Consider the following 24,968-nt stretch of genomic DNA (forward strand, 5'->3'; position numbering starts at 1 on the left):
GTGTTAAGATTGAGTGCAATACATGACCACAGAAGGCTTTTCACCTTGGGAGAATGCATATCCTCATTGTCATGTTGAAAAAATGCCCAACAATGCACAGAATGAAGAAAGGGTAACATCTTCTCTTTCAAGATTGTGTATTAAATTACATAGTGATGTACATAGCACTCATACATCCCTATATAAGAGCTTTACTACCACTGAACTTTACTGTGGGAACCAGGCACTTCTCACTGTACTCCTCCTCTAGCAACACCATAACATTTTGGATGCTGTTAGATTCCAAAATGAAAAGGATTACAATGTAAAAGATTAATATTGTATGCATAAAGATAAAAATGCTTTGGTGGAATCCGGCTTGTCCCGTAAGATGGTCTGTTCAAGCTTTGACCTCGCGCACAAGCAGATCCATTTCCTCACTATAGACACGTTCAGTTTTTTCGCTTGCAAATTCCGCCTTGTAAATAGCGAATCCGCCATGGCACGAGTAATTGCTGACTTTCAGAAGTTTCAGAGGGGATGTACTCATTTATGCTGTGCACTGTATATATACAGTATATCTCCATCCACTCACCCATCTCCAGGTACTCATAGAAGAGGCCAAGCTGACTGAAGCTCTGGAGGTCATGATCCTGCTCCCAGCGACTATACAGACTCTCCGGATGATTCCGAGCACTTCTGCTCACCCACCAGTTACGCAACCAGCTACATACACAAACAAAAAGATATAGAAATATATAAAACACCGCCCACTATCAATAAATAAATAATTAACACTAATAAATATAATAAACTGCATAGAAACTCACAGCAGCCACATTAAGTGGGTCAAAATTATTGTACTATATTTACTGTCATGAAGTTAAGTATTACTTTAGGTATATACCCTGGTCATGCAAAAGATAATGATGGTTATTTGTGTGATTATGATGTTATGGGGACTTACGGGACGAGCGCTTCCTGTATGTTCCCCCAAACCTGTTTACCCACCATCACTATCACTAACTGAGTGGTTAACTCAATCAAACAGCCGCCTGGCTCGCACTGAAAAGACAATTATGATCATCATAAATAAATGATTACTTCAAATGAATCTACTAATAATTCATTACTATAATTTTATAAAATAATATGCATTTGATTGTGCTTTAACTCTATACTTAATTCATTTAAATTAGTTCCACAGACAATAAAACATGCAAAACAACATTTTAACCCTTGCGCGGTCTAACAATTTTACTCTGTTTATTAATGATTTTACTCAACATTTGTGCAGTTTTTGGAGGATTTGTGATATCTTTTAAATTTATATAAATAAATTAAAAAATATTTTTTTAAATAGGTTTTTATGCAAAAGCAGCTTTTTATGTAAAATTCACTTTATAAAAGGCCCACATTTCTAACTTTCACTCATGGGGATAACATGGATAATTTGACATGGTTTAGTGTAAGATTTTTGCCCATCTTTTGGAAAATGCAGTTATAAAAGTAAAAAAATCATTTTTACCAGTAGATGGCTGCAAAGCTCCACTATTTGCTATGTGCTATTTGAATGACTGAAAGACATCTTTTCACAGATTTTTTTTTCAGTTGGATCACAATTATAACAATAAAAATTACTTTTTGTCAAAGTTTAGCATTTTTTGTACTGAAAAAAAATCATTTTTTCAATAATATCATCAATAATGTAATCTCCAGAGACCCCGCTTAGAAATTGGACAAAATCCATTCTCAAAATCAGAAACAACGCACAACATACAACACACAAAATGAAGTGGCACACTTACAAAAATACAAAAAACATCCTCAATACAAAATGGACATGCTCACACACACGCGCGCGCGCACACAAAATTAAAAATTATTTATTTTATTATTTTTATTATAAAATTATTATTGAAAAAACTGATTTTGCCCAGTACAAAAAATGCTAAACTTTGACAAAGTAATTTTTATTGTTATAATTGTGATTTCATAACATTTAGATATGAATCCAATGGGAAAAAAACTTGTGAAAGTCATTCAAATAGCACAAAGCAAATAGTGGAGCTCTGCAGCCATCTATTGGTAAAAGTGATAGTTTTTTACTTTTAAAACTGCATTTTTCAAAAGATGGGCAAAAATCTTACACTAAACCATGTCAAATTATCCATGTTATCCACATGAATGAAAGTTAGAAATCTGGGCCTTTTATAAAGTGAATTTTACATAAAAAGCTGTTTATGCATAAAAACCTATTTAAAAAAATATATTTTAATTTATTTATATAAATTTAAAAGATATCACAAATCCTCCAAAAACTGCACAAATGTTGAGAAAAAACATTAATAAACAGAGTAAAATTACATTGGTTTTTAAAAAATATATTATATTGTTACAAAATTACATTTTGTTGCCTGGGGGTCTCCAGAGACCCCAAAGACCACAAGCGTAACTTTCTTTTTTTACACTAACATAAAAACAAGGTATCATTCCAATTTTTTTTTTATTTGTAGATCTTAAAAGTGTTAACCACCGTACAAAGTCTCATGCCATTTGGACAAAGAGAACTTTTTTTTTTTATTTGAGCAAACGTCGTTTGGGGTCTCAAAAGACCCCGAAGACCGCACAAGGGTCAAAAAGTTAAAGTGGCATGGAAAATCATTCTTGTGGGATCTCAGATCTACCTCTTCATTTCTCAACCCACTCCATTCGCCGAACATGTAGGCATATTTGCCAGGGTAACCCACAAATTTGCCCTTGAAAAAGGCGACGTAGAAGCAGGATGAATAGTAGTTGACAAACTGGAAGAGGAACATCTTCACTGTCAGCTTGTTCTCATACTCCACATGGGTTTTAGGAACCTCTGTGGACAATAAGTGAATAAAAATCAGTGTGCAAACCTACAAAAATCTGTATATTATGGAAATACATTAATAATTGTACAATATATGACAGTGTTTCTATTATTATCTGTTACATGATTTAGAACACTTTATGAATTGATTGGAACAAATCAGAACAATCCATTCACAAAATAGAAGGCGCCAATGACAAATAAATACAATAAATTAATAGAATAGTTCATCAAAATTAAAATAAATAACAGTTATTTATTATATTTATTAAAAAGTTACAATATAACTTAAAATTTTACTCCGCATAATGCGGCTAAGAAAGAGCTCTATATTTAGACTCACCCATATCAGTGATCTTAATGGCTACACGCTCATACAGGAAGTTCAGAATCATGATGATGACAAAGTTGATGCAGGAAGCAGTGACAGATGTGGCAAACTGGGGTGTGATGAGGCTTCCAACCACATCCAGTTTATTGGTTGGGCTGTCTTTCATGATGCTGGCAAATGCTGCGAAAACTGCCAGACGGTACGCTATCACACCGATTATACTGGCGATAATCAGACAGATCTGGGTTTTGGGGTGAGAGAGGTAAACGTCACACACACAAAACAACTCATACACTGCAATTAGTAGATACTACTCAATTATTTATATACAAATATTGTTAAAAAAAAGTTTGATCACTGTGAAAACTATGAACTAGGACACACCAAAACAGTAAAATGCTACATGCTGGTAAAAACATGCATCTTCAGGCAAAATGCTCTACAACAAACATCAGATCTACTGATTTAACTGACTTACTGATGTGCGATTCTGTGTCCATACAGTCCAGCGACTTATTAAAATTATATAATATCTGTATATAATAGCTCTGTTTCAAAACTACTACTATCTACTACCAACATGGGCGAATGGTGCCAATGGCAGTGGAACCTCTTAAGTGCACAAAGGCAGACATTAAATACAATATAATAATAATATAATACCAGTGTTGGGGTAACGTATTACAAATAACACGAGTTACGTAATCAGATTACTTTATTCAAGTAACTAGTAAAGTAACACATTACTTTAGTGTTTCTTTTGTTATTGCTGAAGTAAGAGTGTTGAACTTTCATTTCGCTTTTGGTGTGAAAAGGGCCTTTACATTTGCTGTAAACCGAACTTTTTTTTTGTTACTATCAAACAAGCAAGCCCAGCCCAGGTAAGAAAAAGTAACGCAAAATGTAACGCATTACTTTCCATAAAAAGTAATGCGATAAGTTCTTAAGAGAGTAGCGCAAAGTAACTTTCCTCAATACTACATAATACAATTTATAATTTAATACACAAGATTATACACTTCTTATGCACAGTTTACAGAAGATTTGCTTCACAACTGATTTCAACTGCTTTTGATATTAGCATATCGCTAAGCTAATGACACAATACTCTAATAAGCAATGAAAGTACATAGCACACACAAATATTGAGAAAACAGTCTATTGCTATTTTTATAGATACTTTTTGGTATTAAATAACATCCTTGTACATGATGCCTTAAATTGCTGAATGTAGACAGCTCACTAGGTATTGAAACAGAGCTAATATATTCAGTGGGGTTCAAAAATCTGAGACCACTAGTGAAAATGCGTAAAGGGTTTTATTTCTTATTTCTTATTTGGTTTGGCAGAATCTCACATATTTCTTGTTCAGCTTATCACAGTGTCCTGACCAGACGCAACGGATGCCACGACTCACGATAAAGGGTATCTTTTCCATGTTAATCAGACTTTTTGTCCTAACCAGCCATGACAGCGATACACAATGAGCGACGGGATTATATTTTAGAAACGGTTTCTATTCCTGCAATGTCACGACTGGAACAACAACATACAAGGTATGACAGTGACAATATCATGTAATGATTATGTGCCTAATTTAAGAAGCTCAACTTCTATAGGAATGAACTGAAAACGCTCGCTTTGCACCATCGTGAATGCCCGTGCGTCTGTGCGCATTTTACTTTCGTTTTCGAATTAGCGGCAATTCGTGGGCGGCAATTGCTTGAATGGTGGGTTCATTATTATTTTTAATGAAAAACACAACAACTAAACAGTACAATGACAAACTCGCTTAAATAGGCGCTTTTACATTTTGCTTTGAAACCAAATCTTCCGCCATTGTCTTGTCAGTCAAGATGATCTGTGCTGCGACTCTTGTTTGGCCCACGCTGAATTGAGCAGATGCATTCAGTTTTTAATTGTAGTGTTTGTTCTAACTGAACGAAATGATTTTTTATTACTACAAAAAAATCAAAAGGACGGTGGGGGGGCGCGGTGGGCAAGTGAGGTAACCGGTGTTGTGGCTGAACACCGTGCAACAACAGTAACACCGACTATCACAGCAAGCCTAGTGTTGTCTACAACTTTTGGACCCCACTCTGTATTTTTGTACATTACTGGCATTATGTGCTAATATAAAAAGGTGACAAAATTTGTACTTTACTGTATAAGGAAAATGAATATGAAAAATGGAATTCTTAGTCTGCTAAAAGTAGCAGACTGTTTTGATGCTTACCCAGAAGAGTACGGTGGCCCCAGACAGCATTGAGCGAGCACACTTGCTTGTTAGAGGTAAATAAGGCTCCGACTCCTACACAGCAAGCAAGCAAAGCAGGGAACATGAGCAACCACCACCACACACCTGGGACAGGAGCCCTATCTAGCACTGTACTAGTGCCGTCAGTGTCCGCACTGCTGTCTACGAGGACTCTTCCTGTTTCTAATGAGATCTCTAGAATCAGATCATCTCTATGACTACAGTCTCTCAAAGCTGGGATCACACTGCGAGCAGGTCGCTAATGCTATACACACACTCAAACACGCATCAAACTCTTTCGTCCTGTGCCTGCCTTACCCACAAGACAACAGTGGTCCAGCACAGGATAAACCTGCCTGTTTTATCAGCTGGTGTCTGGTCTAGAACCCACTCCTGTTCCTATACAACACGAGCAAAGCCAAACAAACATCATCTAGTTTATCTAGTTTCTCAATTGGCTGGTGGATAAACTAACCTTGACCTCCAACTCACCTTCTGTTTGAGAAATGACAAGACTCATATTTAGCCCATTTTCTGTCCATTTAACAAATTATTAGATGGCAGATTTTGACAAACCCAATCCAAACCACATATGGTTTGAAATCTAATTGAATCCGAATGCATTTCAGGCCCTGTTTACACCTGGTATTAAGATGTGTTTTGGTCAACCAGATCATAGGTAGACGAGGAAGACACATTCCTGTTTACACCTGGTGTTTTAATCCATCTGTTTTGTCCACTTTCAACCACTTCTGTCCTGATTTCTTCGAAGGGAGGTTCTAGGCGTGGGTAAATGTATGGTTTTTTTCAGATCTTTCGATCTCGGACATACTAAGCTTGCGCAATTTACATATGAATGTGACTGGAGATGATGGAAAAACAAGGAGAGCATCAGCTTTCCTTTCTGCTCTGACAGCCGCAAGACCAGCTGAACGTGTGTTAGAAATCAGGAATGGTGAAAGAATGTTGTGCTTGGTACGTTTTTCGTCTTCAAACCAAACTTGGGTCTTCAGCCGATAAAGTTTAAATCACATCTGGCTGGCTCGCTTCCCATAATGTTTACGCATTAGGAAAGTAGGTGGCCCTTTATGGCTGTTCAAACACATTTGACCACATGAGCATCTATGCTACAAAAGCAATCCGGCCGAATGTGTTTTCCACTACCTCTGGAAGTGGTCGGAAGTGGACAAGCTCAAAACATTTTACACCCCGTTTACACCTGTATTTTGCATCGTCCACTTGTGATCTGATCAACCGAAATGCATCTTAAAGGATTAGTTCACTTTCAAATTAAATTTTCCTGATAATTTACTCACCCATGTCATCCAAGATGTTCATGTCTTTCTTTCTTCAGTCGAAAAGAAATCAAGGTTTTTGATGAAAACATTCCAGGATTATTCTCCTTATAGTGGACTTCAATGGCCTCCAGACGGTTGAAGGTCAAAATTATAGTTTCAGTGCAGCTTCAAAGCGTTCTACGCGATCCCAGACGAGGAATAAGCGTCTTATCTAGAGAAATCATCGCTCATTATCTAAAAAAAAATTAAAATGACATAAGTTTTAACCATAAATGCTCATCTTGAACTAGCTCTCTTCTTCTTCTTCTCTATTTGAATTCCAGCAGTGTAGACACTGCTAAGCGTATTACTGCCCTCCACAGGTCAAAGTTTGAACTAACTGTTATAAACTTGCACTAGCATATTGAATATGACAATTTAGTTCAAACTTTGACCTGTTGAGGGCAGTAATACACTTAGCAGCGTCTACACTGCTGGAATTCAAACAGGGAAGAAGAGGAGAGCTAGTTCAAGATGAGCATTTATGGTTAAAACGTATAAAATATTTGTAGAAAATGAGCGATGGTTTCTCTAGATAAGACCCTTATTTCTCGTCTGGGATCACATAGAACGCTTTGAAGCTGCAATGAAACTGTAATTTTGACCATTTGGGGTCCATTGAAGTCCACTATATGGAGAAAAATCCTGGAATGTTTTCGTCAAAAACCTTAATTTCTTTTCAAATGAAGAAAGAAGGACATGGACATCTTGAATGACACGGGGGTGAGTAAATTATCAGGAAATTTTAATTTGAAAGTGAACTAATCCTTTAACACCAGCTGTAAACAGGGCCTCTGATCTATTCATCAGTCTCATTTTCACTTCTGTCCTGACTAAATGGGTCTATTATGAGCCACCTTATAACTCACCAATCTCACGAAGTCTAGTTAAATCTTTTCTAACTAGCCTAGTAACCTTTTTAACTTGCCTGAGTTTACATTATGTACAGTTGAAAAATATGATTAGCCAATATAAAATCTGCTGAAGGAAGAGATAAAACAATGAAGAACAGTTGCAATATAAGTTTGACAAACATTTAAATTCAGGGCAAATGGTGAAATTCAAGAAAATCTTGCAATAAACATTTACAGTATGAGAAAACAATAAATTATCTGTAGAATGAAGAAAAAATTGCAGTAGCATAACACACTGCTAAATCAATCAATCATTAAAATAAACTGCAATTCCTTTATACAAGGGTTCCTCATTCATGGTCCTGGAGAGCTGTTTTCCTTCAGAGTTTAATTCCAACACACCTGAATTAACTAAACAAAGTCTTTTGGTTAACCTGAAAATGATGGCCAGTTGAACTGGAGCACAGCTGGAAATAACTGAGTGAGTGGCTCTCCAAGACCAGTAATGAAGAACCCTGCTCTACATGATCAAAATTTGATCACAATTAATGGTAATTCGATATATGAGCTTACTTGTGTAATGGGGTTGACCCGGCGACTGGTGCACTTGATCTCGTACTCGGGTCTGAGCTGCAGCTGTTGTTGCTCTTCCTCAAAGTCAACCAGATCCCACTCGTATTCCAGTCGGGCCTGACGCCGCTTCCAGAACTCCAGGAACAGAGTCACTGTCACCACAAGAAAATCACAGCTTAAAACTCATGTACTGTAAGACATTGTTCATCTACATTCATGAAGAACTGCACATTACGCACTGAAACTGTACTAAATATGTAAACATTGATGGTTTTTATGCAACCAGATGTCAAGACATGCTAAATACAATTGTAAATGTGGACTGTATGTAACGAAAACAATTGAATAACTGACAACTTCATTAATATTTTAATAAATGTTTCCTAGTATAAGTACAAGAATCATCTATTACCATTAGAGTGAAGGGAATGTTAAAAATTTATAAACAGGGCTGTCACTAACGATTATTTTGGTAATTGAGTAATCGGTTGATTATTTTGACAATCGAGTAATCGGATGGTAATAAAATTAGACCTAGGTGAACAACAGCCTTTAAAATTACTTAAAATACATATATAATAACAATAATAATTTGTTCAAATAAAGTATTAAAAGCAAGTAATCATATGTTGTTATTGAACAACACTGTTAAAATACATATAGTGAAACACATAATATATACATAGTCAACTTATGAAAATTACACATTGTAACACATGCCTACAGTGGGCGCCAACGGCCTGGTGATTGTGTTGTTACACTTTACAGCATGATCAAATCCTTGTTTAATACTTGCCAAACAACATTTAATTCAAATGTCCACTTAATTAATATTTAGCCACAAAAGGGAACCCCTGTTGTAAAGACTTGTATGGCTCAATATAATGTAAATGATGTCTCTTACTGAAATATGTAGTAGAAAACCCATGAAAGATTTATGTTATTTAAAAAATCCATGACATATCTGGACCGATTTGGACAATGGGCAGCGCCATTTTGTTTAGGTGCACAGTGCGTTCTATGTCGATGACGTCAACTGGTTGCACTCACTGAGCTACTGACACTGTCCTATTGCTATTTTTACCGCAACACAACTCGGAATATAATATACGATGCCACATTGTGCAGCTTTTGGTTGTAATTTTCAGTCGATGAGCCACAAGAGAAGCAATGTAACTTTTTACTGCTTTACCAGCGATAAGAGGAGAAAAGAATGGGAAGTTGTGCAGAATGTGGACGAATAAAACTTCCTAAAGATCTGCGTCTTTGTTCTCTTCACTTTAGCCATGATGCCTTTGAGGCTTTTAGTAGACCACAGCTGAAAGAGCTTACAGTTGCCGATGGATATAAGTGTATGCTGCCCTTAACCAAATGCTGTGCCCTGTCGTGGAGACTGACGAAGGTAAGCCTATAACACATCTCGATTGAGACAGACTGCCTCAAAGCGCATGTGTGCTGTGATGCACAAGATATCTGTGATCGCATAAACAGTAGCATCTTCTCAGCATGTTTAACTGTGTGTAATGCATTCAGGTGATCAGACAATTCGAACACGCCAATCATACAACAGTACTGAGTGGGTTTTGGGAAACAGCAGTGATTGACACTCTCTGTGTTAAGGCCCTTTCACACCGGACGCGGTATGTGCTGCTCTGCGCTATGAAACCGATTTGTTTCAATGGCTTGCGCCGCGCGAGAACTGCGTCGACCAAAGACCAGCCGCAGCGGAGCGCAGCTTGCACGCACGCCGCGGTCAAAGTTCAAAATAGTTCAACTTTTGCCGCTGCGCTCTGTGACGATTACCCGTGCGACCAATAGCAACGGGGCATCCAAACAATCGGAAAGCAAAATGGATGAACAGCTATTTACTGTGTTGGAATTTCCAGAGCTATACAATACAAGTTTGCTTGTCGTATAGAGACATCGGGAGAAAAGCTGTGTCATGAAGACATGACAGACACTTCTTAGCATGGGACATATACTTTGCTGCTGACCGAAAGGTGGAATCAAATGATTAGACGATTAGATGATTAGAACTCCCGATACAAGTTTGGAAAACTCCAACTAATGTGCTCTGGCCAGCGCAGCGCAAATCGCTTTGTATCTGAAGAGCTGCGCTGAACCCAGCGGCGAGCACAGCGCATACCGCGTCCTGTGTGAAAGGGCCTTTAGCCCTGTCCCACCGTCCTTAGGCAAGGGGGTTCAGGTGGCTTGCAACAGAGCGCTGGAAGGGGGCAGCTCCTGTGGTGCTTTGGTAGGGATTCCTATTCATCGGTCTGTCCGACGTACGTCGAACGTGACCGACTGAATGGGAACGTCTCGGTTACAAAAGTAACCCTCGTTCCCTAAAGGAGGGAACGGAGACGTACGTCCCGTTGCAACAGTCGCTGGACCCCGCTGATGCTGCCACCTAACTTGTTCGGCTCCTCAGCGAAAACCTGAAGATGCAACGCACCTGCTGCTCATTATATACCCGTGCGGCGAGACGAGCAGCTGATGCATATGATTGCATGCCAATGTGCATTGGCTCGTTTTAGTTACACTTGAAGCAGATTGGCCTCTTTAGCGAGATTCCTATTCATCGGTCTGTCCGACGTACATCTCTGTTCCCTCCTTCAGGGAACGAGGGTTACCTTTGTAACCGAGACGTTTACTTGAATCGCAAACTTTGTGATTTCAAAATAGCAATATGCTATGATTTTTAAATGGTTTAAAAATATTGTGCAGCCTTATAAAACAGCCTAATAATGCGTTTCAGGGATTCTCATCCTTGGAATGCCGCACTTTCGGCATTTTTCCAGGGATTTTTTTTTTTAAATCGAGAACTCAAATTTAATCAAGGAATCATGACAACCCTGTTTATAAACCTTTGTCAGGTAATGTGCCATTTTCATGATGATCATAATAAATAAAACTACATCTAATCATTTACGCATTCTCTTAAATTATGGCCATTCCTATTTTCATTGGCTGATCAAATGACACCCAAACTGCACAAAAGTATGATAAGAAGATGCAGACAGTAGTTTGATGTAACAAATACAGACACAGATAACAAATACATTTCTAGAACCAGCACACAAAAATTACAAAGAGCTAAAAAAAGCAAAAAAAAAAGCTCTTTACTCACCCCATATTCCCATGAATATCGCAAAGAACACCGTGGCTGTGTTGTCAAACAGGTACGATTGCTAAAAGGCATTTAGATGGAGAGAAGGTATGACTTTTTCATCAATAAATATGCAAAAAGAACATGTTTCTTAAAAAAAAAAGTTATACCATATAAACTTTTTTACTCACCCATGAAGAGCTACAGGTTGTGCTGAGCTTCCAGTAGCCACATTTCTTATCACAGAGAGGACACATGACAATCTGCCCACCAATGGTTTCATTACAGATCTCTTTACTACAGAAAACAACAAAAACTGTCTCAAAATTTGTTTCTGTGAACCCAGACTCATATTCACTATACTTGTGTCTATGTGTTTCCGAAATGTGTCATAGTGATTCCTAATGCACTGCACTCTCAGCACTGCCACAAGGGACGCTAAAGCAGGCATTACCATGAACTGTCTTCTTCTATGGTCAGTTTTCTCTTTTGAGTTTTCTAGCCTCATCCTCACCTCCAGACGTTGTTGTCAAAGGTGGCCACACCATAGATGAAGCAGAGTAGACCCACAACAGCAGCATAAGACAGCATCTCTGTGTAGAAACCCAGCCAAGCGAAGTAGATGCCGATCTTCTCTCCATAGTACTTCCTTTGATACAAGAAGCAAATTATTCAATGAAAATGTCCATCCACTTTCTCAAGGTGTCAGCAAAAGTAACATGTATAACATTCTCTATATTAAAATGAACTTTGATTTGAAAAGGAACATTGAGTTTATTTCTTTAACAAAAACTATGGTGCAAAATATGCATCAGTCTGTTTGAGCAATAAAACGTGATGATAAAAAGACTGCAGTGCGTTTAATATGCTATTAACCATAGCAGCCTTTGTGCGGCCTTGTTGACATTTTTGTCTTTTTCAGATTTCTTTTGTTTTTTTAATTTTGTATCATTTTGCCTGTGTTAATGCCAACTGCATACATTTTTGGCACGGGTGTGTATTTTTATTGGAATTTTTCTATTTCACCCCCATTTCCTTTAAAAAATATATACCAAATAGTTCCACTCAGGACCTTTTTTGTCAAAAATGTCCCCATTGAAATCCCAGGGCCACTTAACTATAAAACGATGCAATCTTTGATAATAGACTTTCATTCTGTTGGCAAGGCTTCATCATTTAAATTTTTACTATTTTTACCAGATGGTGCCATTCTCTCAGGTTTGGCCTATAAAGCAAATTCTCACTTTATTCCTGCTTTCTGCTTATGCATATTATAGAGCCAATTGGATAAAATATGCAGCTATAATTGTGTGTGTGTGTTGGTATGGATGTCAGTGTGTGGTTTGTATGTGTGTAATAAAAAAAAATTGTGTGCCAACCACTGTGCACCAGAGTGGAGTTTTGCTGACATCTAATGAGGAAAATTTGGTACTGCGCCCAAACAAAATCTTACTGAAAGCTCATTTTTTGAGATATTAAAGGTCCCGTTTTTCGTGTTTTTTTGAAGCTTTGATTGTGTTTATAGTGTGCAATATAACATGTGTTCATGTTTCGCGTGTAAAAAACCCCCAGTATTTTTCACATAATTTACTTATCTGTATACCGCTGTTTCCACTGTCATAAAAACGGGCTGACGACTTCCTTGTTCTATGAAGTCCCTCCTTCAGAAATACGTAACGAGTTCTGATTGTGCCAGCGGTTCCTGTGTTGTGATTCGACAGCAGTTTAGCGCATCTTGCCCGGAAAGGTCACGCCTCTTACCATAACGTGGAGATGCACGCGCTCAGTGTTATTGTAAACATGTCTTTAATTTTACCCTATCAATTTGAGCCGGAATCAGACCCGGTGATTGGACTGCGGGATGAAAATAACAGCGTTTCGACGACATGGCGACAAACACACTCTACAAACGCAACTCTTGTGTATTCCTGTGGGCGGAGGTTAGTCAAAAAACTGTTTTAGTGACGTCATTAAAGAAGGAAGTAGAGGGATGTAGTCCAAACTGGCCGTTCGATGTAGGCGACTTCTGTTAAATAAAATATCTCGCTTGGCATTGAACTTTGAGCTTTAAAATATTACAGATTTTATTTATACTCTAACAACAACATTACACACTAACTAAAGTTTGAAACATTGGATCACGAAGAACGGGACCTTTAACCTCAAATTTGGAACATAACTTGTTTAGATTTATGGCTTTGATTTTCTAGCAGTTTCACAGTTTTAGACAGTTTTTTGACATGGACCTTTTTTGTCCTCTATGGACCTATGTGTAACTTTTTTTAATTGACGCATAAAAGCGTTAAGTTCACTCTATGTCATTAGACAAGATATGTGATTCTTCATTGGCTTGTAAGTATGAGAGTGTTAAGAAAGATGTTTTAATAATTTAAACATAATTCATCATTTTTAGTACATACATATATGGCTATTTATCACGTTGTAATGTTATACTGGTATATATAAATGAAAATGTTTAAATATAATTCTTCCTTGTGTTCATTTAGTGGAAAACGTAAAAATGTGTCTTGATTTTAACTAGATTTTCACTGTTTTAGTTGTTGCATTGTGTGAATTTCTGCACCCTACTGCTACTGAATTGCAGTAAGAATGGTCAAACAAGTAGGTAGTCCCGCCCCCAAACTCACATTTTTGTTCGAATTAGCCTTTATTTTATAGTTGTCTTACATACAGTTGTCTGTAAACTGGGGTAGGATAAAGTATTTCAACAAACATAGAAAATTTAATTTTAACCTTTAAAAAAAAATTTAATCTGATTGCCTACAATGGTTGTTTAAGATGAAGTTTCTTCTTGATTGAAAAACAAAAATAAATAATAATAGAAACAACGGCCTTTAAGAGTGCGTTCAGACTTGTCATGTTTGGTTCGATTAAAACGAACCCTGGTGTGATTGCTCTGTTAGTGCGGTTCATTTGAACATATGCGAACGCTGCCATCCGAACCCTGGTGCGCGCCAAACAACCGAGACTGCTGAAAAGATGGGTTGGTGTCCGCTTCCAAATGAACTCTGGTGCGGTTCGAATGATATATGAACGCAACACGGACCAAAGACATGTAAACGAACCAAAAACAGGAAGATGAGACCCTAAAAAATACCGAATCCTCACGCATATCGGTTTTTCTTGTCATAGTCGCAGACGCGCGTCTCCATACAGCAGATCGTTTGTGTGTGACGGATGGATTCCCTCCACTGTTTTGACTTCTTTACGCATTTCATAAGATCTTCACGAGTTCCCAGCTGGCCAAAAATTGGGCTGTGAATGTATCCCTATGCCTTTTACGTTCGGTATCTTTTGGTTCGGTGATAAAATTGCCAATATGCATGCTAATCGGACCAGGACTAAATGTTTTTTTTCTTTTTTGGTCCGGACCAAATGAACCAAACGAACCGAACTACAAGTATGAACTAAGTATATTTGAGACCATATACATAAATATATCAAAAGCCCATTTTGTAAACAAGAAGAGAAATATAAACCCAGGCGGTGAATGGTCTCACCGAATGAGGTTGAGCGGCTGCTCCTTGTAAAAGCGGCTGAAACGGGCCCAGTGTTTATACAGGGAGTAGCGTTCGCTCTCACAGTTAGCATCACGAGACCGGGTCCAGTACCTACACTACAAAAACACACAATAACGTTATTGTTTTTCCATGGAGCATTGAATCATTGACACTATTCCAAGTATCCAGAGAAACATCTACTCAATAGGTTTGATGGCATTGAGTCCAAATCTTCCCATGTAAAAGACCTACGTCATGCAGAGGGAAGGCAGCTGTGTAGGTCCCATTGTTCAGCAGCCTCTTGATGCCCTTTTTATCCTTGTCTTCTTTACTGTACGGAATTCGGGAAAGGAGGTAATATACCTACATGGAGAAGAAAAGAAGCCAATCCTTCGGTTACAGGGCAGTTTATATATAATGGTAAAACTAAATATATATAAAATTTGGCATTTCTAATGACTAATCTTACAATTCTGTTCCGCGTGGACGGAGGAAAGAAGGTTTCTTTATCCTCGATGAGGAAGAAGTCAATCTTGCTCTTGTCAAACGTGTAGGTGAAGTAATCCGGCTCAGGATGCATCACATGATCGGGCAGACGGTAGGGTGTAAAGAGCCAGCTCATGGGCACTTCACTTTTAGCTGGAATATCATTGGCTTTAAAAGGCACTTTGATTTTCAGAACATCTGCATATGTTGCCAGCACTTCCCATGGCACGTGGATCTTCAGGAAGTATGTCTTTCCATCTTCCGACTCCTGGAAAGACACACACGTGACATATACAGTTAGGGAAAATGTGAACTTGTTTATGACTTTTTACCAATGCCCTTTCTAGTACAGTTTCTTTTAAATGCACAGTAACAGGTAAAACGAAAACTGCATCAGCACAATCATTCATGCTTCAGGACATGGGTGAACTATTTTGTTTCTGTGGTTCAAAACTCTGCCAAAATATCTCCTCGTGTAGAGCAGAAGAAAGTACTCAGGTTTGAAGTTGAGGGTGAGTAAATGATGACAGAATTTGTATGCAAGTGTTTCATCATGAATCTCACTGCCCTCTATTGGATAACTGATGAAAAAATGCTTTAGATTGCACCCAGCTAAACAAATACAGTGAAATATATTGCTTATGATCAGACATTGCTGAAGCATAATGATCTAGTGCTCATGAATCAATATATTTATTTGTGAGATACAGTGAGAACTAATATCGATGTCCTGATAGGGCTTTTTAGTGGATTAAGTGTTTTACTCACAGATTTGTCCTCAGTCTCCAGGTCAAGTCCGGCTTTCTGTAAGTTAGCCTCAAACACCTTCCTTCGATCCTGCATGAAAGATCAATAACACATCTGACAATCACAGATTTTGGTGCAATACATACTATACATAGAACAAGAAGGGTCTCTGGTAACTATTTATGACAAGATTATTTCTGTCTGCAGAGCTGTTTGTGTGCGATGTGTGTGTGAGTTCTTGCCCAGGCCTGGCAAAGCACATAATTTATGTTTAACAAGAATGTGGAAGTACACAAGACTCTGACGCTCATACACAGAGGTGTGAAACTTCACAAAGTAAGGGCTGAAAGCACAGGTGGAGTTTGGGGGCCCATCTGGAGGTCAAAGCTGAAAGCTTCTTACCATTGTTTAAGTGTGTGATTATAACAAATAAAATTAATGTTTTATATTACTGATATTGTGTTGGATAGAATTGTGTATTTCTGAGTAATATTTCACTGTACTTAGTCTACTTTAATTTTTGGACTGTTTCAAACTGTTTGCTGAGTTTTTTCCCCTGCTAGCTGTGCATGAGAATCAAAATACAACTTTTTGATAGCCAGCAGCAGCTGGATGCCCACTGAAGCCAAGCAGGGTTGAGCCTGGTCAGTACCAGGATGTCAGACGACATGGGAAAACTAGGTTGCTGCTGGAGGAGGTGTTAGTGAGGCCAGCAGGGGGTGCCGCTCACCCTGTGGTCTGTGTGGGTCCTAACGCCCCAGTATAGTGACGGGGACACTATATGGTCAAAAAGCACTGTCCTTCAGATGAGACGTTAAACCGAGGTTCTGACTCTCTGTGGTCATTAAAAAAAGAGTAGGGATGTAACCTCAGCATCCTGGCCAAATTTGCCCATTGGTCTCTGTCCATCATCATGGCCTCCTAATCATCCCCATATACTGATTGGCTTCATCACTCTGTCACCTCTCCACCAATAAGCTGGTTTGTGGTGGGCGTTCTGGGCCAATATGGCTGCCATCGCATCATCCTGCTGGTTGTGGTTGAGGAGATTCCCCCTTCCATATGTAAAGCACGGTGAGAGCGCTTATGCTTTTTACAGAGAAAAGCGCTATATAAATGTAACAGTGCGTTCACACTGCCGCCGGCGAGAGTGTCAAAGTGACAGGAAGTCATTCATTTTCAATGTGAGCCGGTGGCGAGCTCCGGCGAGAGGGGCGCGGCGCATCTTGGATGGTGAGAGTGTCGAGGAGAGTTGAAGTCAGGTCAACTTTATGGTAATGAGCTATGACGCGGTTCATGCAGAACCAATCAGAATGTAGAGGTCCTTGCTTGAGAGGATTCCGACTGGTTGCCACAACTTGTCATTTACTTTGACCCTCCCGTGGCGGCGGTTTGAACGCACAGTAGAGCATTGTTGGCAGGGCAGCCAAAGCGAATTTTTACGCTCTCGCAGGCGGCGATGTGAACGCACAGTAACAAGTTATTATTATTATTATTATTTTGAGCATGTGATGTGATACATAGTTTTTCACAACTGTGACTCCTGTGTGCATTAAATGTGCATTAAACATTCTGTGTAAAAGCACCGTTTATGCCCTTAATTGTATTGAATGTGTACTAGTAGTACACTTCATATCTTAAAAGTGTATTTAAAAAAATGTATTTGCAGTCAATATGATATTAATGAAACAAAAGGCCACTTATGCATACTTAAAAGAGAGTGCACTTTCAAGACTATGTTTCTTAAAGGATTAGTTCACTTTCAAATTCAAATTTCCTGAGAATTTACTCACCCCCATGTCATCCAAGATGTTCATGTCTTTCTTTCTTCAGTCGAAAAGAAATGTTTTTGATGAAAACATTCCAGGATTTTTCTCCATATAGTGGACTTCAGTGGCCTCCAAATGGTTGAAGGTCAAAATGACAGTTTCAGTGCAGCTTCAAAGTGTTCTACACGATCCCAGACGAGGAATAAGGGTCTTATCTAGAGAAACCATCGCTCATTTTCAAAAAAAAACACTGCTGTAGACACTGCTAAGTGTATTACTGCCCTCAACAGGTCAAAGTTTGAACTAAATTGTCATATACAATATGCTAGTGCAAGTATATAACAATTAGTTCAAACTTTGGCCTGAGGAGGGCAGTAATACACTTAGCAGTGTCTACACTGCTGGAATTCTAATAGAGAAGAAGAAGAAGAGAGCTAGTTCAAGATGAGCATTTGTGGTTAAACATATAGAATTTTTTATTTTATTTTTTAGAAAATGAGTGATGGTTTCTCTAGATAAGACCCTTATTCCTCTTTTAGGATCGTGTAGAACACTTTGAAGCTGCATTGAAACTGTCATTTTGACCTTCAACCATTTGGAGGCCACTGAAGTCCACTATATGGAGAAAAATCCTGGAATGTTTTCATCAAAAACCTTAATTTCTTTTTGATTGAAGAGAGAAGGACATGGACATCTTGAATGACATGGGGGTGAGTAAATTATCAGGAAATTTTAATTTGAAAGTGAACTAATCCTTTAAGACACTTATTTTCTTAGGACCTTAGGACTTTGGTCGCACTTGAACTTGGAATACACAAAAACAAATTTGACTGGATTCGAGGAGTTTATGTGGGTGTAATAAAAATAGTAACAAATCCTTCCCTCGTGGGTCAATTTGACCCCCATAGGAATGAAAGGGAAATGGGGGAAAATGGGATTTATTTTCATTTGCCAAAAAAATACAAAAAATCTGGCACAATCCATAACAAACACACACACATATCAAGGCATGAGACTATAGAACGTCCCCAATGCAGAACACACACACATATGTATCTAGGATGATTATCAAGGATTTTTATGACAGCTAGTGTTATCGGCAGTGTGAAGAGATGTACAGTCAAACAGACCTCAAACAGATCTATACTGAGATTAAACCACACTTGACCCATAGTTACATTTACTAAAAAATAAATAAATAAATAAATTATAGGAGGCTTGCAGAAAGTCTAACTCAATGCTAATCACTATTTCTAAGGATTAGGGTGTAGGACGAGTCATTGTTTTGTAGGATGACTATTCAGTTTACAAGTTAGCAATTTATGCAAATGATCTCAGTTCACTGTTATTTATTCATATTTATTATATTAATAAATAACAGAGTGGATAACAAACCTGTTTCTTTTCTCCATCCTTGTCATCGATGTAAGACAGAACGAAATCGATCCTCCGTACGCCATCTCTGAAGTACACAGAATCCTTACTCTGCTGCTGCTTATCCACCTGCACAAACACAAAGAGGGTTTTTTAACATTTATTTGAACAAAGTAAAGCTTTTATACTGCAGCTTTATAATGTTTTCTGTCTTTTCAAACAAACATTAGAGTTAATCCATACATAATCATTTCAAGATACCCTATAAAATATCATCACCATAAAAGGGTGCATAGAAACTTATCTATATTTAATGAGGGCTTATTCAGTAATACACATGAGTCTTATAGCAATTTCAAAACTTCAAACCAATTCACAACAGTCTGTTGTCTAACTCCCACAAAAAAACAATACAAGCATCCTGCTGCACACAGGCTTCATGCGCGCATAAAACCTGAACAATACTTCAGCACAAGCTGCATGCTAAAGAAAAGCCAGACTTAAAGTGCAATCAAATTGTTCTACAAATTTTCGCAGGCGAAATCCAGTCATTTCAATAGGAATCCACACAATCTGGAATTTGGTAAGATGAAAGATTTCTTCATGCAAATTTTGCAACAGGTTTAAGTTCACCAGACAGACCAACAGAAAGCTATTTGTTTTTAAAGTGACTTCTATCTGACCTGTGCTTCATACATGGCTTGATACATTATTGACAATGGTCAATTGACCTTTTTTGGCCTGTGAAATTTCACTGCTTGTGACCGAAACTTTAGTCAAAAGCATTTGTGTCTAAAGAACGGTTTAGGTTTTTTTAGGTTTTAGTTTATTTGCACAAATATAAAATATATACAATAAAAAACAAAAGTACAATCCATATACTGTGCAGGGAGAGGCAAAAAAAACAAAGGGCTTATTTAAAGCCTCCACCTAAACAACAACAAACGATAGAAATCATCCATTTACTACAAACATAAGCCTTGTTCATATTGTTCATAACAACAGTGGTGTCCACACCAACAGACAATGACATTCTGTTTATTACAGTATAAGTGTACTGCAGTTTTGTCGTCTGTTGCTTTAAATGCTCAAGCTCTTTTCTTGAATGGCTGTCAATATTTTTAGCGTTCATCAAGCTGGAAAAAGTTATTCCAATGGTATCATTCCTCTGCCTCATTATCGTTATAGTTGTGTGGAACATTTATAAAAACTTGTCATAGTTATTGTTGTAATAAACTTCATTGGTGTGAATGGGCCTTAAAGGAACACTCCAATTTTTTTTTGAAAATAGGCTCATTTTCAATAGGCTCAACACCCCCAGAGTTAAACAGTTGAGTTTTACTGTTTTCAAATCCATTCAATTCAGCCGATCTCCAGGTCTAGCGGTACCACTTTTAGCATAGCTTAGCATAGTTCATTGAATCTGATTAGACCGTTAGCATCTAGCTCAAAAATGACCAAAGAGTTTCAATATTTTTCCTTATTCGTGTGCTACATTGTTTACTAAGACCGACGGAAAATGAAAAGTTGCAATTTTCTAGGCCGATATGGCTAGGAACTATACTCTCATTCCGGCGTAATAATCAAGGAACTTTGCTGCCGTACCATGGGTGCAGCAGGCGCAATGATATTACGCAGCGTCTCTCACAAATGTCTCCATGGTTGCAAGGCACGCTCCCTGTGCAAACGGGGTCACAGCCGCTGCGTAATATCATTGCACCTGCTGCACCCATGGTACGTAGTACAGTATAGTTCTTAGCCATATCGGCCTAGAAAATCGCAACTTTTCATTTTCCGTCGGTCTTAGTACACGACGTAACTACAGAAGAGTCAAGTTTTATATAGGAAAAATACTGAAACTCTTTGGTCATTTTTGAGCGAGATGCTAACGGTCTAATCAGATTCAATGAACTATGCTAAGCTATGCTAAAAGTGGTACCACCAGACCCGGAGATCAGCTGAATGGATTGGAAAACGGTAAAACTCAACTGTTTAACTCTAGGGGAGTTGGAAAATTTAAAAAAAAAAAAAAGTGGAGTGTTCCTTTAACATTAGCCCAAACCCTGATTAAAAACCCAACATTTTTTTTTTTTTTTTCCAATCAAAAAGCATGTTTTTGTCATATTTTTGTTCATTTCTAGGGACAATTTTGTCTCTAAACTATAGCTGAAATGTACACACATACCCACGCTTCCAATTAACCTTAACGCATTTGTGCGCAAACCGAGTTCAAATCCCAGCTCATGGGTATTTTCCATCCCATTCCATCCCTCTCTTTCTCTCCCACTTTGCTTCCTGCTCACTATTCATTATACTAATAAAGACAAAAAAACATTCAGTGATACTTAATAATTAGGCAGAATGGCAATCAGCATGAGACGGTGCAGCTCTCAACTTGTAACCCTCTTCTTCCTCTCCTACAGTTCAAAGTATTGAATTATACAGCAATGTGATTGCTGCCACCTACTGTTCAGGACAGTCTGATTGTCTGATATAAAGATATAAACACTGAGGAAGGCCTTTGCAGACATACACATACTTTCTCAAAACCAGGCAAGTGTATTAAATGGCTTCCTTAAACCCTATTTTAATCTCAGTCCACGAAGTGCATGACAACACTGACCAGATCAGCCCTGATTTTCAACCTAAGCTGACACTGACATTGCACAAAGTTAAACAACTGCAGGCTATACTTTGAGCCAGGAAAATAACAGCAGTGCTGCTCCAGCCCTGTCAGTCTGCAGCTGTCCTCGAACAACTAAAAATAACTTACATGCACTGCATAACACAAACAAATTCATCCAGCGACCACAAAGGCAGGCGGGGTGTAAAACACCTCTACATTCTCTCACGGCCACTTCCAGAGATGTGACCAAACATTTCGCTGAGGTTTATCCTGCAAACACCACTGATTTTCTTACGCCGTTCCTACAAACAAAACCTCCCGATGACTATCAGCAGTCAACAGCTAACATGTCCCTGCTAAAGTAATACACACCAGCATCCATTAGTAAAAGCAATTACCGCTGGCCATCTATAGTAATGTCACTGCTAATCAAATTCCCCAGAGATCCTCCTCCGTTATTCCACAAACAGCTGATGGAAGATGGAAGAAGGAGAGAAAAAAACATTTTACCTCCAATCCGTTTATCAAGTGCTGCATCATTCACGATTCTAGGAGTCTCTAGAGGCGGAGACCACCTCCTGTCCTACAACAGCCCAGCAAATCGGACATATATATACACAAACACACACACCCTGTAAAGCAGCCCTCCTTCAAGATACACACACGCCCAGTCATTAATAGAGCGGAAAGAGAGAGGCAGAGAAAGAGACAGAGAGCGAGCGAGAGCACGGGGGCTCACAGAGATGACATCATCGTGCCAGCAGGGCGGACACCATCCTGATAATGTAATCATAATGTCAAACTGGATTTGAACTTCCCTGCTGAAAAATATAGCATTGCTGGTCACCAGCATAAGGGATGTTTAGCATGCTGGGATCAGCATGGGATGCTGGTCGCTGATCTCCAAGCATGGGACGCGGGAGTGCTGGTGGTGGACCAGCTACACCAGCTCAGTATTGCTTGAGAACAGCATGACTAGCTAATTAGACTAGTCCACCAGCTCTAACCAGCATAAACCAGCCTGGACCAACATGGACTTCATGCTGGTTTATACTGTATTTGTCAGCAGAGATGCTCTAAAGAAAACACACTTAGGGCCAGATTTACTATCAGCTTTTTTTGCACTGGCAAAAACTCTCTTTTGCCATTAAAAAACTACTGTCAGGATTTATAAAAGACAAAAAAGTTAAAAATTAGCATTCAAAATGCGTGGACAGAGTTATTTTTGCAGCTGACCTTTAAGTATTTGTAGGAGTTTCCCTTTCAGACGCAAAATTTATGGGAGGCGGGTTTTTTAATGAATCACGCAAGGTGATTTACTAAGGTTTGCGCTAGTCAATTTGACTGGTATTTGTGCCATTATTTACCGCCGAAAATAAGCACTTGGTAGATTGTGCTGGTCATTATGGAAATGGTCCGGCTGCATCTGTGTTATTTACTGCGCATAATGGGCCTCATTCATGAAACACGAGCAGAACGAATTTGTGTGTAAATCGTCCGTAAAGCCGTTCTGGACGTAAATTTTCAGATTCATGGAAATGTTCGTATTTTCAAAATGTTAGCTGGTACGAAATGAAATTTACACCTGCTCCCTACCACTTGTAAATGGTGCGTAAAACATTGAAACATTCTGTGATCTTTTAGGCAAATTGAAGACACTGCATTTTGATGCACTATGTACCATAATAATATTTCACAAGTTAATTTGTCCTGTCTTTTTTTTATTGTTCAACTTTGGCTAAAACACAGCGCTCATCACTGTCACTTTTCACCCAGCCGTCCAATCACAGTGGAGGAGGGGCGGGACAAATACTACACCGACCAACCCTCACACTTGTACAACGACTAAACAGCAATGGAAGAAGTTAATAGTTAATATTGTTGGTTACTGCATTTTTATATTTCAGTGATATTCTTCAAAATAAGACACTAGTAACGATAAAGCGTCTCAGCTGGAAAAATGCTGCGCCTCCAAAACTCTCTCAAGTGCCACCAGCTGGCCATTTTCAGAAGAGCACCTGGCATTTTTTTTCAGCTGGCTAAAAACGCTTTGGTAGACACGTTAATTAGGCATATGGCCTATTAGTCTGTATTGCATTTATGCAATTTACTGGAGAAAAAACCTGAGATGGGAATCTGGAAGATTCCACAGCGTTCCTGGTCACGCAATTTGCGTAGTTGTAATTCATAGAACGGGATATGCTAATTTTGAATGAGCGCGCCCTATTTACGAATTATTGGAATTCATTACACACACACACACACATTTAACTATCAAATCTGATGTTTACGAAGCATTTGTGAATCCAAAGGTGAGTTTACGGAAAGGTCCGTTTTACGTGCAAATTCGACTCCCATTCGGAGCTTTCCACAGTGCACCGGTCAAAAGTAATGATTATAAGTGTGAATGATTATAAGATCGCAGTTCCTAGCATCAGTCACTAATGCGCCTCTTGAGATCAGGGGAGTGAGGTTTACACACACAGCTCTTACTGGCCTACATCTGTTGCACTATGCTGTTGATAAGTTGTTTTGAGTATTTTAATGCCTTCTTATGTGATTTCTACAGTACTCTGGGTGGCTGCAAGGGCGTTGCTATGTAGTTGCTGGGGTGTTCTGAATGGTTGCTATGACATTGCTAGGGTATTGTGGGTAGTTGACAGGGCATTTCTACATGGTTGAAAGGGTGTTGCTGCTGTAGGTGGCAGCTACGGCATTGTAAAGTAGATGCTCAGGTGGATATCAGAGAGTTTCTGTGTAGTTACTATAGTGTTATAGGTGTTTTACCATGTTGCTATGCTGTTGTGAAGGTAGTCTGGGTGGTTGTTAGGGCGTTCCTATGGTGTTCTTGCATGCTGGCCAAATTTAAAAGTGCCCATCCTCAAGGCTATGATATTCTGGTCTCTATAAGGCTTAAGTCCCTTCCTCAATGTAAATCTAAATCTGAGCAGTGAAAGAGCATCGACTAAGCAATGAAATTTTCCACAGTAATGTTCTCTCTGCTGTCATTTGCATGCCAAGCTTAAAACCCATTTACAGATCGTGACATTTTCCAAAAGGACTAACCTCAGCATCAGAAACTTACAATTACATGTAAATAATCAGGCGTATCTGAGGACTTTCCATCTGATTGACCCTGCCTTCTTCA

At 38.6% G+C, this 24,968-nt stretch overlaps 1 protein-coding gene across 4 annotated transcripts in view; it reads right to left on the reverse strand.

Moving 5' to 3' along the window:
- ano5a (anoctamin 5a) overlaps positions 1 to 24,968 on the reverse strand; it is a 50,348-nt gene that overhangs the window by 6,217 nt on the left and 19,163 nt on the right. For 2 of the 4 annotated variants that reach the window (XM_048158286.1, XM_048158288.1), the window contains 14 exons: positions 19,216 to 19,323; positions 16,073 to 16,141; positions 15,288 to 15,572; positions 15,071 to 15,181; positions 14,819 to 14,934; positions 11,812 to 11,946; positions 11,489 to 11,594; positions 11,319 to 11,379; positions 8,189 to 8,340; positions 5,743 to 5,823; positions 3,180 to 3,408; positions 2,667 to 2,845; positions 947 to 1,044; positions 575 to 705 (listed from right to left, as the gene is read on the reverse strand). In XM_048158286.1, the coding sequence (XP_048014243.1) occupies positions 575 to 705; positions 947 to 1,044; positions 2,667 to 2,845; positions 3,180 to 3,408; positions 5,743 to 5,823; positions 8,189 to 8,340; positions 11,319 to 11,379; positions 11,489 to 11,594; positions 11,812 to 11,946; positions 14,819 to 14,934; positions 15,071 to 15,181; positions 15,288 to 15,572; positions 16,073 to 16,141; positions 19,216 to 19,323 (1,861 nt within the window). Of the gene's footprint in view, positions 1 to 574; positions 706 to 946; positions 1,045 to 2,666; positions 2,846 to 3,179; positions 3,409 to 5,403; positions 5,479 to 5,742; positions 5,824 to 8,188; positions 8,341 to 11,318; positions 11,380 to 11,488; positions 11,595 to 11,811; positions 11,947 to 14,818; positions 14,935 to 15,070; positions 15,182 to 15,287; positions 15,573 to 16,072; positions 16,142 to 19,215; positions 19,324 to 22,330; positions 22,503 to 24,968 lie in introns of those variants that run through there. The other 2 variants (XM_048158289.1, XM_048158287.1) reach the window with 2 other exon arrangements.

The sequence above is a fragment of the Megalobrama amblycephala genome, linkage group LG15 (genome assembly GCF_018812025.1).
Source record: "Megalobrama amblycephala isolate DHTTF-2021 linkage group LG15, ASM1881202v1, whole genome shotgun sequence".
Taxonomy (NCBI): domain Eukaryota; kingdom Metazoa; phylum Chordata; class Actinopteri; order Cypriniformes; family Xenocyprididae; genus Megalobrama; species Megalobrama amblycephala.